Source organism: Chenopodium quinoa, unplaced genomic scaffold (genome assembly GCF_001683475.1).
Source record: "Chenopodium quinoa cultivar QQ74 unplaced genomic scaffold, ASM168347v1, whole genome shotgun sequence".
Classification (NCBI taxonomy): domain Eukaryota; kingdom Viridiplantae; phylum Streptophyta; class Magnoliopsida; order Caryophyllales; family Amaranthaceae; genus Chenopodium; species Chenopodium quinoa.
The window spans coordinates 1,971,399-1,985,234 of record NW_018742461.1 but is presented as its reverse complement, the minus strand read 5'-3'; the positions used below and the strand labels follow the sequence as shown (position 1 = coordinate 1,985,234).

General features: G+C 34.6%; 1 protein-coding gene and 1 pseudogene across 1 annotated transcript; both read right to left on the bottom strand.

The window, feature by feature from the left end:
- Positions 1–1,626: 1,626 nt before the first annotated feature.
- LOC110718650 (phospho-2-dehydro-3-deoxyheptonate aldolase 2, chloroplastic-like) lies at positions 1,627–6,559 on the bottom strand. Its single transcript, XM_021897532.1, has 5 exons — positions 5,935–6,559; positions 4,431–4,708; positions 3,554–3,830; positions 3,094–3,339; positions 1,627–2,249 (listed from the first exon to the last, which is right to left on the bottom strand). Exons 1-5 carry the CDS (start codon positions 6,409–6,411, stop codon positions 1,980–1,982), a joined length of 1,548 nt encoding a protein of 515 aa, XP_021753224.1. The 5' UTR covers positions 6,412–6,559; the 3' UTR covers positions 1,627–1,979.
- A 2,903-nt stretch (positions 6,560–9,462) lies between these two features.
- Positions 9,463–13,165, bottom strand: LOC110718649 (annotated as a pseudogene).
- Positions 13,166–13,836: the final 671 nt, after the last annotated feature.

Below are 13,836 nucleotides of genomic sequence, written 5' to 3'. Positions count from 1 at the left end.
TACATTAACATTTCCCTTTTATCAATATTATTAGTTACATGATTTAATTTATTCGTTTACATTATCTTTATATTTTGTTTTTTAACATGCACGTATGTTGTTGTTAGACAGATATTCGTATTTCACTCCCCTCCGTTACCTCCTTGACACATTAATAGTGATAAAATTTTAAATTTGGGGAAAAAAAAATTGTTCACACTAGACCACCAATTTCGCCTTCAAAAAAATTTCAATTCTTGCTTATTTGTATTCTCAATACTCATACAAAATTTCCACCTGCATTTTACAATATCTAGGAGTTGGACAGTTGGACCCGACTGCATGCTTAGCTTATACTACCTCCGTTTATTATTATGTACAGCTTTGGAATTTTTTATATATCACAAATAATACCCTAAAGTTGCACATAATAATTAACGAAGGTAGTAGAAAAAATGGTAAGTGTTAAGGTCCATTTTATCCTAGCTAACTTGTACTATTACTATATCCGTCCCCTTTTGTTTGTTCATTTAAATCCATTTGTAATTATTAGTTGAATGGAGTTGATAAGTGATAATAGGGAAGATCATCACGTACATATATATTCAAATTGTAATCAAAGTATAGAAATTTAAAGGTAACAAAGGTATATTCTATTACATTCACTAGTCTGGTAAGACGATCACGATGGATCGATCGATGCAATAAATGCATCCATTTCTCCTATCATGCATTTGTAGTAGCTAAAAAGTCGTGGTTCTATACGTACGGAGTATTTCACCATCACCATCAAACCGTGTTGGCTAGTTGTCGATTCATTCATCAATTATTCAATCACCAAGGATAGAGTATGAAACTGCACCATCTAATTGTTAGCCTATCAAGTAGTTACCATTCCGGGCCTGGTGCAATAGCTTGCTCGATGACCAGCACGCCGACAGTTTCCCTAGTTGTATGGTCTACGTATCAAAAACAGATCCCAAAATATTGAAAATCTACCAAATAACAGCAAACCTGATTAGTTGAAATGTCAATGCCAAATAAAGTTAGAACTCGGACAATTAGGGTTTTATCTTAAAATAATTTGATAAAAAAAATAGTCCAATAGACTAATAGACTTATAGATTAAGCATACTCCCTCTTTTTTAATGTGGGATTAGCAAATCTGTATTTGAATTCCCAAATTTAACATTTTATATTGGAAAAAATATTTTAAAAATTATTAAGATTTAACTTTGTTGGTTGGGGTCTTTAAAGACCCCATAAATAATGTAATGGGCTTCTTCCTTTCGGAAGTACCCTTAAATAACAGCAATACACCCACTTCATTATAGTGTTAATATAATTGAGGATGATTATTTATAGGGAGAAAACTTGGAGTGACGATGTAGTGTTGGCGATGTGGTATCCCCTCGTTATAGTACAAAGCTTAAGAACGTAATTAACTAATAACATCGATTAAATACAATAAGATCCAACACAATTTTTGAAATTAAATTTATTGCTTTAAAAACTGTATAACAATGACCCAAGAACAAGAAGATCAAATGTTCAAAATTTATGTTGCATAATCAGAAACTTAATAATGGACTGAAAGATATAATAAACGTTTTGATTAACTATTCCATTTCAAGATGTACTTAACAATAACATCAATAATCCCACATCAATTAGAAGTAATTGAAGCAATCTACTGACAACGTCAAAGATGATAAAAGATGTCGACTTTTTTTTTTTTTTGGCTAAACTTACCAGCAAACATGATAATTACCAGCAAACATGATACAAGTCTCATAGTATAGTTTCCGAAATTGTACATCGATAATCCAAGAACAAGGATATCAAATTCCTTGCAAAACATGTCGCAAATTAAAATGGGATCTCTTCTTCGAGATTAGGATTATGGTCAAAATACAGACATATATAATATACCTTCCAAATTGAAGAATCTCAATTTGTAAGTAGTGCCAACAAGAAAATTAGGAGACAAACTCAATCTCCTAGAGGGCTTTATTGAAGCTAAGACTGCGCTGTGCTCCCAGTCTTCGTCTACGAAGACGCTCTGCAATATTGAATGCCAGTTCTAGAGATTGGGAAGCATTGAGTCTTGGATCACAGTGTGTGTGATAACGAGAGCCCAGATCATCGTATGTGATGGTACGTCCACCTCCTACACACTCCGTTACATTTTGACCTGTCATCTCAAGATGGACTCCTCCGGCATAGCTTCCTTCTTGATCGTGAACATCAAAAAATGCCCCAACCTCGGCCTTGTCACAAAAAGCACATATATCACTTTATCAGTTTCAATGCAACTAGAAGTTTAGAATCAAGTATAGCCATAAATCACAATGTATAGCAACACGTAGCTTAAAACTTTGTTGTCATGGTTGCATAAACCATAACATAAGCAAATACAAATCCTAGAAAACTTAAGATAAGTTTCAATCAAATCATGTGTGCTGACACCTAACATCTGATATGAAGTCGAAAGTAGTCTTGGGCATCAGCACGAAAGCACAATTCAGGTGGATGTTTTCTTTCTATGATTCATTACCTTCAAAGTTAGATATATCAAGCAATTATCATGCTTTTACACAGCTCACGGCATAGCTTTCTTAGGGATCTAGTATGCTTGTGCAAACCACCCAAAGTGCGTAATAACATCTGATATGAAGTCGAAAGTAGTCTTGGGCATCAGCACGAAAGCACAATTCAGGTGGATGTTTTCTTTCTATGATTCATTACCTTCAAAGTTAGATATATCAAGCAATTATCATGCTTTTCCACAGCTCACGGCATAGCTTTCTTAGGGATCTAGTATGCTTGTGCAAAGTTCATCTTACAATTCAGCATTCCCAAAAGGAATGTAAAGATCATATGATTTTTATTTTTTATTTTTTTTTATTTTTTTATTTTTAAAAAGAAGATTATATGATTTATATTAGCATGATAAATAATTGTAAGGATACTTGTTCTGTGCTTCTGTCCATAATTATGTATCTAGGTAACTACACATAGGGTCAAGGCGTCAAGCTTCACGGAGAACATATAAGACTAGTACTACAAAAGAGTTTGCACTTAATTGAATTGCAAAAATAAAACAGTACATACCCTAATGGAATCAAAGGATCGGGTTTTGAGTCCAGAAGGAGCCTTGATGGTGTTTCCGTGCATCGGATCACTAACCCAAGTAACAATTTGACCAGCACGCCGAACTGCCCTAATAAGTTTTGGAAGCTTTACCCTCATATTCTCAGCTCCCATCCTGGTAATCACTGTAATCCTCCCAGGCTTGTTTTGAGGGTTTAGAATGTCAATGAGCTTAACTAGCTCATTAGGATCCATCTTGTCACTCACCTGAACCATGAACAATAATTAGCATCATCAGCATGTACAAAAATCAAATATATTGTTCATAGAAACATAGAGATTTGTGTAATTATATCAATAATAACAAAAACAAAACAAGATATGTTAACTTTATGTCCAATGTGCACAAGAACCTTATTTGATAGGACACCATGGCTAAAGGACGAAATAAAAAAAGAACTAAACGTATAGCTTCAAATACCTTAATGCCAAGAGGGTTAGCAACTCCTCTCAAAAACTCAACATGAGCACAGTCAAGTTGTCGTGTACGCTCCCCTACCCAAACCATATGAGCAGAACAATCATAGAACAAGCCAGAAGTTGAATCTTCTCTAGTAAGAGCTTGCTCATATGGCAAGAGCAAGCACTCGTGCGATGTCCAGAACTCTGTTGTTGTCATGATTGGGTGATCAAGGGGAAGTCCAGCGGCAGCCATGAAGCCAAGAGCTTCATCAACTCGATGTGCAAGTTCACGGTACCTAATGAAAAACAGCAAATATCAGTAAAACAAAAAAATTGTGATACATGCACATCATTTCTAATAAAGTACATTGGCATACATACTCTCGTCACAAAGACAGGTCAATGCATCTATACATGGAAATTCCATTTGATAAGCAAGTCATGACTGAAATCCCATTGACACATACTTATATAGGTACTCATCATTAGTAGATATGGAACAACAGTGACGCAATTAAACAATAATATTAAGGTTTAAAAACTTGAAAGTATGACAATACTTTCAGGTGCCAATTTTTGTCAGACCAGATTTTCTAAAGAACAACATCATTAAAGATGAATAGCCAAGTTGACAAAACCTTAATAAACACAGTCAAAGTGAGCACATACATGAAAGGTGGTTCATTCAATATTTACACTTGAGGATTTCTGAAGTTACACAATGCCAATTTCCAACAACTAAGAGAACATGTGACATGAGCTGATGAGCAGCTAAACCAAAAGCTCCTCCTTATGAAGACAACAAAGCATGAAATACTGGAAATGCAGGAGAGATTCAATCTTTCAATATATGCTGATATTTGGAAGGGGGGGGGGGGGGAGGGGGGGAAGTATACCTGTCTCCTTGCTCACTGTGGTCAGTGAAATCAAGATTCCAATGTGTGACCCGCTGCATGGCAGCATACCCTCCAGTAGCAAAGGCCCTAAGAAGGTTCAAAGTTGCCACTGATTGCGTGTATGCCCTAATCATCCTATGAGGATCTGGAATTCTTGCCTTTTCCTCAAAGACATCACCATTAATGTTGTCACCCCTGTAGCTAGGCAATTTCACTCCATCCTTCTCCTCAAACCCATCTGATCTTGGCTTGGCAAATTGGCCAGCCATTCTTCCCACCTAACAAAACAACATCATCGTCAAACCTTCAATATCATTGATTCATATATAATTCCTGATGCCGATTGCAATCACCCTGCCCAGCCAAGGCTGCTATATGATAAAACTCGTAATGCTAATAACCTGGGCTCATCAACTCCCATGAGAAAATATAAGAGTACACATTATAAGACTCAATAAGGCATAAACAAGAACATATAAACCATGAAACATTCATTAGAACTATATCAACTCCATCATAAAAGCAAAAGTTTTAATCCGATTGACAAAAGGTGCAAGAACTTGAACAACTACACTACTTAAGAATCTAAAAATTTGCCAAGCCTAAAAGGCAAAAAAATTTCTAACATGAGAAATATAGGCCAGCTAAGTATCCTACTCCATGTCCCCTTTCAAAAGATATAAACTGCCTAATGTGATGCTTTTAAGTTTGTTCTTATAAAGTATAAACTGCCTCAATGCTTGGTGAATCAGACTGAGACTTGAAAAACTAACATCTCTTGTGTGTTATACTATAAACTGCAACATGATCATAAGGTCCTTCTATAGTTCTTTATCAACTGTAATCAAAATTGAGAAATCAGATAATGCAATATCTTGACTATCTTTCTTGCTAAAATACTTATGATTCCGCATAAAAAGAGATACTCAATATTCTAAACACAACAAAAATTAAGCAAACTTCATATAGGAAGCCACAATCATCACAAAAGCTTTGGGAATTTAAGTCATGCCTCTAATCATGTTAATAGCAACAGTGATCATAAAATAAAGCACTTAAACATTGCATTAGATATTCAAAGCATGCATCTTTGGATGTAAGTATTGATATAATCTTCACTAGACCAACCTTATGCCCAAATCTTCAAATTTAACCAACAAATTCCAAAAATTTATCACTCAAAAAAGTATCCAACTACCACAGTCATTAATAGCCAAAATTTGCATAACATACACATTAATAAAATAAAAAAATTAAATCTCTTTTTCCAACCATACAATAGTTCCACCAACCCAATCAAAATCACTACCCTTCATCCAATTAAACTCCAAAATAAAGTAATAAACCACTCAAACAACAATAATCAATCATTTACTCTTATTATACCAATCATTTTCTACACTAGTCAAAGATGTGCATTGGAGACCGTGAAAACTCGGTTAGTACGGAGAATCGAGTACAAACAAAAGAAAAACAATAATAAGAGAGGAATCAGAATTGATACCTTAACAACAGGCATTTGACCACCAAACATAAGAACAACACTCATCTGAAGAAGAACCCTAAAAGTATCCCTAATATTATTAGCACTAAACTCCTTAAAACTCTCGGCACAATCTCCACCTTGTAACAAAAACGCGTTTCCCATTGCAGCTTGTCCAATCCTTTCCTCCAGACTCCGAGCTTCACCCGCGAACACAATTGGGGGAAACGATTCAAGGGTTTTGAGAACCGAATCAAGCTCATTCGGGTTCGGGTATTCGGGTTGTTGAAGGGCTTTCTTTGATTTCCAACTTTCTAATGACCATTTTGGGTCCGGATTTCGGGTCGTGGTGGTTGTTGAAGGAGCTTTTGAGGAAGATGAAGCTTTGATATTGAGGAGAGAGAAAGTGGGTTGATGGGGTTTTGGAGAGTTGAATTGAGGGGAATTATAAAGGAGAGATTTTATTGTCAGAGTTGATGAACTTGTTGTCAGAGCCATGTTTCTGGGTTTGGATTCCCTTGTTTTTCCCCTGTTATTCCTCTGTTTTTTAAAGGTTTAGAGATTTTGTTTCAGAGGAGAGAAGAAGATGGTGAGGGTTGAATTAGATAGGAGTTCTGAAGTTTGTGTTTTATGTACCCCAACTTTTTATTTTATTTTTTAATTTAATTTTATTTCATTTTTTGTGTTAGTAATTTGTTTGTACTTGTATTTTTTAGTTTATGCTCCTAGTAGATGCTAGGGGTAGGTGGGATTATTGTAGTGGATTGCTAAACATCGCCCGCAAATCTCCACATAAAGCCCACAAAATTAGAGTGAAATGACACTTTTGCCCTCAAAGTAAAAAACACAATTTCTTCTCTCTATTCTCTACTTCCACTTTCTCTCTCTAAAAAACTTTCCGAGCGATGTCGAGGCGGCCCGGCAAGGAAGTGGCGGCACCGGCGGCGGGTGGACAGCGGTTTTCCGGCGAGAAGGTATTTTTTATTAATTTTGTTTTTAAAAAATAAAAAAAAAAGTTCGGAGGCGGTGGCGGCGCCAAGGCCAGACGCCACCACCACGGCGGAGGCGCCTAGGCCAGACGCCGTGACGGTGGCGGCGGCGCCTAGCCCAGACGCCACCACCACGGCACCAGCGTCTGGCCAATGCGCCGCCGCCGTGGTAGTGGCGTCTGGGCTAGGCGTCGCCGCCACCGTCACGGCGTCTGGCCTAGGCGCCTCGTTATATATTTTTTTTTTAATTTTTTTTTTGGTTTTAAATTTGAAATTTTTATTTCGAAAATATTTTTTTTTTTTTTGTTTTTTTTTAAATTTGTTTTTCTTTTTTTTAATTTTAAATTTTATGTTTCTGATTTTTTTTTTATTTTGTTTTAAATTTTGTTGCTTTTTTTTAAAAAAATTTTATGTTCCTCTTTTTTTTTTTTTAATTTTTAATTTTATGTTCTTGTTTATTGTTTTTGTTTTTTTTTTTTGAATTTGTTTTTTTACTTAAAAAAAATTTTATGTTCCCTTTTTTTTTTTATAAATTTTTTTTAAAATTTTGATGTTCTTCTTTTTTTAAGTTTTTATAATTTTATATTTTTTAAGTTTTGTAAGTTTTTTGTTTTGGTTTAAAAGATGCATTAAAAAAACTTTATTAAAAAAAATTTAATTCAAAAAAAAATTAAAACAAAATTAAACAAACGCAAACAAAAATCCATAAAAAAAACATAATTATAAAAAACAAATCAAAAAAAAAACAAAAACAAACAAACAAAAAAAAAAAAATTCAAAACAAAAAAAAAAGAAAAAAAAAGAGAAATTAAATTAAAAAAAAAAAAAAAATTTAAAGCAGCCCCTAGTGGCGCCTGGCCAGGACGCCGGAGCCACGGTGGGGGCGCCTGGCTAGGACGCCGCCGCCATGGTGGCGGCGTCCTGGCCAGGCGCCCCGGCCGTGGCTCCGGCGTCCTGGCCACGCGCCACTCCCATGGGTGAGGCTTCCCCACCAGGCGCCTATGCCACGGTGGCGGCGTCCTGGCTAGGCGCCACAACCACGGCATGGCCTTCTCGGCTAGGCGCCAGCCACCATTTCGTCCTTACGATACGTTACGAACCTCGTTTTCCGGCGACGATGGCGACTCTCCGGTGCATATCGCCGCCGACGACGTCTCTTCGGTGATCCACATTTTTTTAGTGCGAAAAATTTGTTTTCGGTTAAAATTATAAAAAGGGCAAATTTGTCAAAAAATTATAAAATGCGGGCTTTATGTAGTAATTTGTGGGCGATGTTTAACAAATCCCTTATTGTATGGTAGGAAAATTGGTCAAATACTCAAATTTGCCGTCAAAAAAAGTTGGAATTATTGTGCTCCTTAATGGGAAATAATTTAATCGTAAAGTTTTTATAATCCTAGATTTTCTTTCCTAATTGAGTAAGTAGCGATTGTTTAGTTAATTATTTAATTTCTATATTACATCACTTGATATTCTTAACGGATCATGTTATTTTAGGTTCTTACACATAGTCCTTAAGGCTATGTTTATCATTTTCCTTTTATCTATAGTATCTTATTTTTAATTCTAAACATATCCTATTTGTTTGAACTTAATAACCCTATCCTATTCAATGTTATCTAAATTATTTCCCTTAAAAAAATCCTATCTAAACTATTTAGATGTAAACTAGTTATAGGCCCGGGCGATGCCCCGGGTCATTATAAATTTATTAATTTAATCAAACTATATATTTTGGCTTGTTTGTCACTGAGAGCTTAAGTGGTGGGTTTTTTTTTTTTTTTTTATTTATTTAAAGATGATAGCTTAAATAGTTTGTTGTTTGTATGATCTGTTTTGACTATAAGAATAATTTTTTTTGCACTAATAAATGATAAATCAAATCCGTTGTGAAAAAAAAAATTGATAAAAAAAATGGAGTAATGTTTAATTTCTTACAAATTTTATTATGGTGCAATTATTAAGAAGTTACACTAAGGGAAATTTAAATAGGGTGTTATGCATATGATAGAAAATTGGTGACAAAAGGTTAATGCATGGAGTGTTTCAATCATTAAAGGACTGGTATGATGTGGCGTCACATCATATGTCAAATGGCAAATTTTATTATTGTGCAATTATTAGGGAGTTACACTACAAGGGAAATTTAAATAAGGTGTTATGCATATGATAGAAAATTGGTGACAGAAGGTTAATGCATGGAGTGTTTCAATAATTAAAGGATTGGTATAATGTGGCATCACATCATATGTCAAATGGCAAAATTGGTGACACATGACAAAATAGCATGTCTTGCCCTGAGTTTTAATTATTTACGTAGTATATTGATAAGTTAAAATAAAGTGAGATGAATAAGCATTATGGTGAGAATTGTACCTAATAGGCTTCGAAATTATGATTCATTTCCACTATGACAATTTGGACGAGGAGATTATTTATCTTCTCCATTCTTAATGGGCCTTATATAATCCGGTAATTTAATTGGGTTGAACCATATAAGGTCATGACCCAATATCAATTTATTATTGAACAAAATCTTGAAATCCTCAATACCTTAGAATGAACAAGTAGCCATTTAATCATTGACTACGATATATGATTGACTATGTTTCCTCTTCATTCACAATAATAAAATACTTTTGTAAAAATTGTTAAAAACATACTTTAGCAAACAAATTCAAAATTTTGATACATGATACCTTCTTAAAGGGTAATGTTAAGTGCTACCGTAACTAGCCTATTTAGACAATTGAGTACATACCATTATACCAATGCATGTTGAATCAATCCCTAATAGGAAGATTCAACTTGAATTAATCACTTGTTTTGGTGGTCTCGTTACAAAGGCTTTGATAGCAGGTTTAAGCTTCTCCGAACCCTTAATGATGATTAAGAACAACAAACGATACAAAACCACCATTCCTAGCAATATAGCAAGATTAACCCACTTCGAATAGCTTGTTTCCACTTGCCACATATCCTTGAGGATTATTGTACCAGATATCATAGGACTTGAACTCAAACTCGAACTTAATAAACCCGAACTTGTTTCTTGATTATTAGGGATTTCTAACCCTTCAAACTCATTCTTAAACAACCCTTGATATGCATACTTAGTGAAGGATATGTAGTAAAGTGGGTATCTCCAAAATGGTTTAGGTAAATCACTTGGTAATCGAAAAAATCCTGCGCCTAATATCATTAAACCTTGTACTCCTGCGCCCGTGATTATGCCCATGAGAAATGTTGGTACAATACTTGCAACAATCATCATTAAGCTCTCAACCAACATCATGCAAGAGAAGAGAATCATAGCAAAGTATATAAAATTATGGTAATCTCTCTTTAGTCCCGGTAAGTAGTACGTGATTGCTCCTGGAATGAGAGACACTAGAAGCAAGTATGGCATTGATGATAGAGTGTTTGCCACAACAAAGGATGTTACCCCATAATGCCCATTCAATCTTTCGCGTTTAAAGACCTATGCGTGTTAATAACATGACCAAAATTAGAATGATACATTATTACTTCTCAGTTTTAAATATCAATGCAATAACTAACAACTCTATACAACTTTAAACACATATACAGAAATGAATTGAGAGAGTATCTTCATAGTTTCTAAGTGATTTATACCTTCATATCTTCGACAAAGGAGGGAAATCCTCCAATGGTCATGAAAGTCAAAAACGAAGACACGAACATAAGCAACCAACCTTTAGCCTGAAATGTTCTAACATATATACAATTACTGTTTACCTTAATCGAAGCATACTATAAATTCAAAGATGCATTGCAATAATTAGGAGAAAAATTCTAACCTGAATTGAGTTGTAATTATACCCAAGATCAAAGAAGATGGTGCCTAATCCAAAAGCCAAAATGAGGTAGACCAAAAATCGCAACCAATAATAGCCTAAATCACGGTACATGTTTACAAATGACCTTCTTGTAAGAACTTCACATTGAGTAAAGAAACTAGCATGCTTTTTTCTCTCCAATTTTTCACCTTTCTGCAATTAATTTGAAATTAGTTTACTGAAATGCAAAATAAAGGAAAAAAAAAAAATTTTGCTTGAAAAACAAGTGTGCACATAATTTGATAACCACAATAAGAACAATCAACAACAAAATATTAAATACAAGGGAATAGTAATCTAATTATACTTGCAAACTGCAATGTTTTTCATGCACCTGTTCGCATACTGTTGAAATAATTCCTCTAACTCGTTTGTAATTTTCAGATGACTTGTATGATTCCAACAAGATATTGACATTTTCCTCCGTTGATTTTCTTTCGACTAACCCTTGTTCAATATCCTAATAATAAAAAGTATAAATATTCAAACTTTGCCAAAAATATCCAAGATTATGTACAAATAAACAAAGTTAGTTCATAGCATAGTACCCAAAAAAACAAAATTAATTTGGATTAAGTGTTCTACCTCGTCAAAGTCTTTGTTTATCAATTCAAGGAAGTGATCCGCCGGGTTTTGAAGTAAAGGGCATGGGTAACCATTAGCTGCAAAAAACTACAACGTACATAAAAAATTATAATTAGTTATAATTCTTACAATACATACGGAGTAATCTATTTCATTACTTTTTTCACACGTCTTTTAATCTTTGTGCAAATAGTCGATGTTAACTTATCCTAATGACTGCGTAAATGATAAAACTCACCTCATTTGCTTGGTCTCCAGCAGGGCCAAAATAAACAGTTCTACCAGCAGACAAAAGACAAAGATTATCAAATAGCCTAAAAACTTGACTACTAGGTTGGTGAATTGATGCAATAATAGTCCTTCCATTTCTTCTTTCATTGCCTACAATTCTACTCATAACATAGAATGAAGCTGCACTATCAAGCCCACTCGTTGGCTCGTCTAGGAAAAGAAGTTTAGGATGAGTTAGTATCTCAATGCATATACTTAGTCTCCTCCTTTCGCCGCCACTTAAGCCTTTGATCCCCCACCCTCCTATTCTTGTGTTTATTGCTTCTTGTAATCCCATCTCTTTTATGCAATCATCTGCCCTCTTTCTCTTCTCGGATTTTGACATGGATGCCGGTAATTGGAGCTCGCTTGAGTAGTACACAGTTTCTTGTAATGTTAAGGTTGTTACCAATGCATCGTCTTGTGTTACATAGGCCTGTTTAGATATAGCATGTCAACTATAAGTCCAACAAAAATTTCAGAGAAATAAATTAGTTAAAGAGTAATTTGATCAATTCTTATAATTTAACAATGATCATTTTACCACTCATTGTTGTTTACTGTTATCTTTCTACTTTTAACTTCTTATCCATAATCTTTAGAAATATTGGCGATCACAACAAAATATACTAGGGTGGGGATGGACCAACAAAAATTGAATTCACGAAAATGTACACCAAATTATGTAAATTGTACTCCACCGATATATACTACGTATATGAAACCTTTAATTTACTTATTCTAATATTCTCCTATCAAATTATGTAGCAATCAAATGAAAACTACTTCGTATTACTTAGTATATTAATTTAATCTCACGCCTACTTAGGATTACGTTTAGCAATTTCCGTACAGCAATATAGTTATACCTATACATCAAACTTTAAAGTTTAAACGTACCAATGTGCCATTAGTAAGAGCTTGTTTGTAACCGTTGACGAAAAGTTGCCCACTTTGTTTGGTGTTCATATCCAATCTCCCTGCAATAAATAACCGATTACATTGATGAATAAATGCGCATGTTGCAAACTCTATAAAGGAAGAAGAAATTAAACCTGCTAAGGCGTCGAGGAGAGTGGACTTGCCACACCCAGAAGGACCCATGATAGCCAAAACCTGACCAGGGCAAGCATAACCCGAGACATCTTCAAGTATATTTTTTAGTACTGCCTTCTCTATTTGAAACCGTCACACACAAATCTTCCCATGTTAAGCACACACCGTCTTCTCTACACACCTTCAAAGGTGGTGGTGGTGGTGGCTCCATTGCATCTCCGGCTTCAGTATGCATCGCGGCTAGAGAAGAAAGAACCAAGTCTTAACCAGCACACACGCTACTTATGTAATCGACGAGAATTGGCTATGAAGATCAATCCTATGAGTCTATGATGCTAAATGTGACAATGAGAGGTTGGAGTTGTACTAGAAGTTGTTTTGTAACTTTTGTAGCAGTTGTTTTGCAACTTTTGTAGATGTTGTTTTGCAACTTTTGTATGAAATTAGTGCGCAGATTATTGCAAAAGTCATTTGGTTTGTATATAAATTGTGACTTTGTTAGAAGTTTGTTACATATCTTTTCATGAACTTTCGGCCTTCAATTTAGTTGTCTGGCTTCGGAAGTTCGGCATGTAGATTGTCTGTATTATCTGATTGATGTTATCATTTTTCTTTTTTTCGTTTTTTGGTAAGAGATTTTTCTTTCGTTACTCAACATGCAGCCAGCCAGCCACAAAAGACCAAATTGTTTGATGTAAACCAATAAAATTCAAATCTTAGAGGATTTTCTCCATTAATTGGATTGAAAGCGTTGATTTTTTTTATTTTTTTTTTCAAATGGAAAAGAAAATTTGTATCTCTAAATTATTTTGATTTACCAGCCGGTCATTGGATGATTGGGCTAAGAAAGACTCCTGATCTATAATGATTTAACGTGGAATCGTAAATAAATTTTGACGATATAATAAATTGAGAGCGATATAGTATATCCACATTATAATTAGTTTTTGTAATTACAATATAGTATGTACATTAGTACGTAGTAGTATTATTTGTTGCCAAATAAAAATTTAACTAATTAAATCAACTAACACCAGGTAAAGCATTTACGACTCATTTAGTGGTTGTATTAGTAATGAATTGACCTTACATATAATATTGTGAAGAAAGATTTATGACAATGTCAATAAGTGTGGCACTTCATCCTCAAATGCATATTTCTC

Bases quoted from the DNA above. Each gene is read 5' to 3' on its own strand.
- LOC110718650 (XM_021897532.1), bottom strand. From the start codon at position 6,411: ATGGCTCTGACAACAAGTTCATCAACTCTGACAATAAAATCTCTCCTT. The intron at 3,831-4,430 runs GTATACTTCCCC...GTTTTTCATTAG, and splicing joins CACAGTGAGCAAGGAGACAG to GTACCGTGAACTTGCACATC. The intron at 3,340-3,553 runs GTATTTGAAGCT...TTCATGGTTCAG, and splicing joins CTAACCCTCTTGGCATTAAG to GTGAGTGACAAGATGGATCC.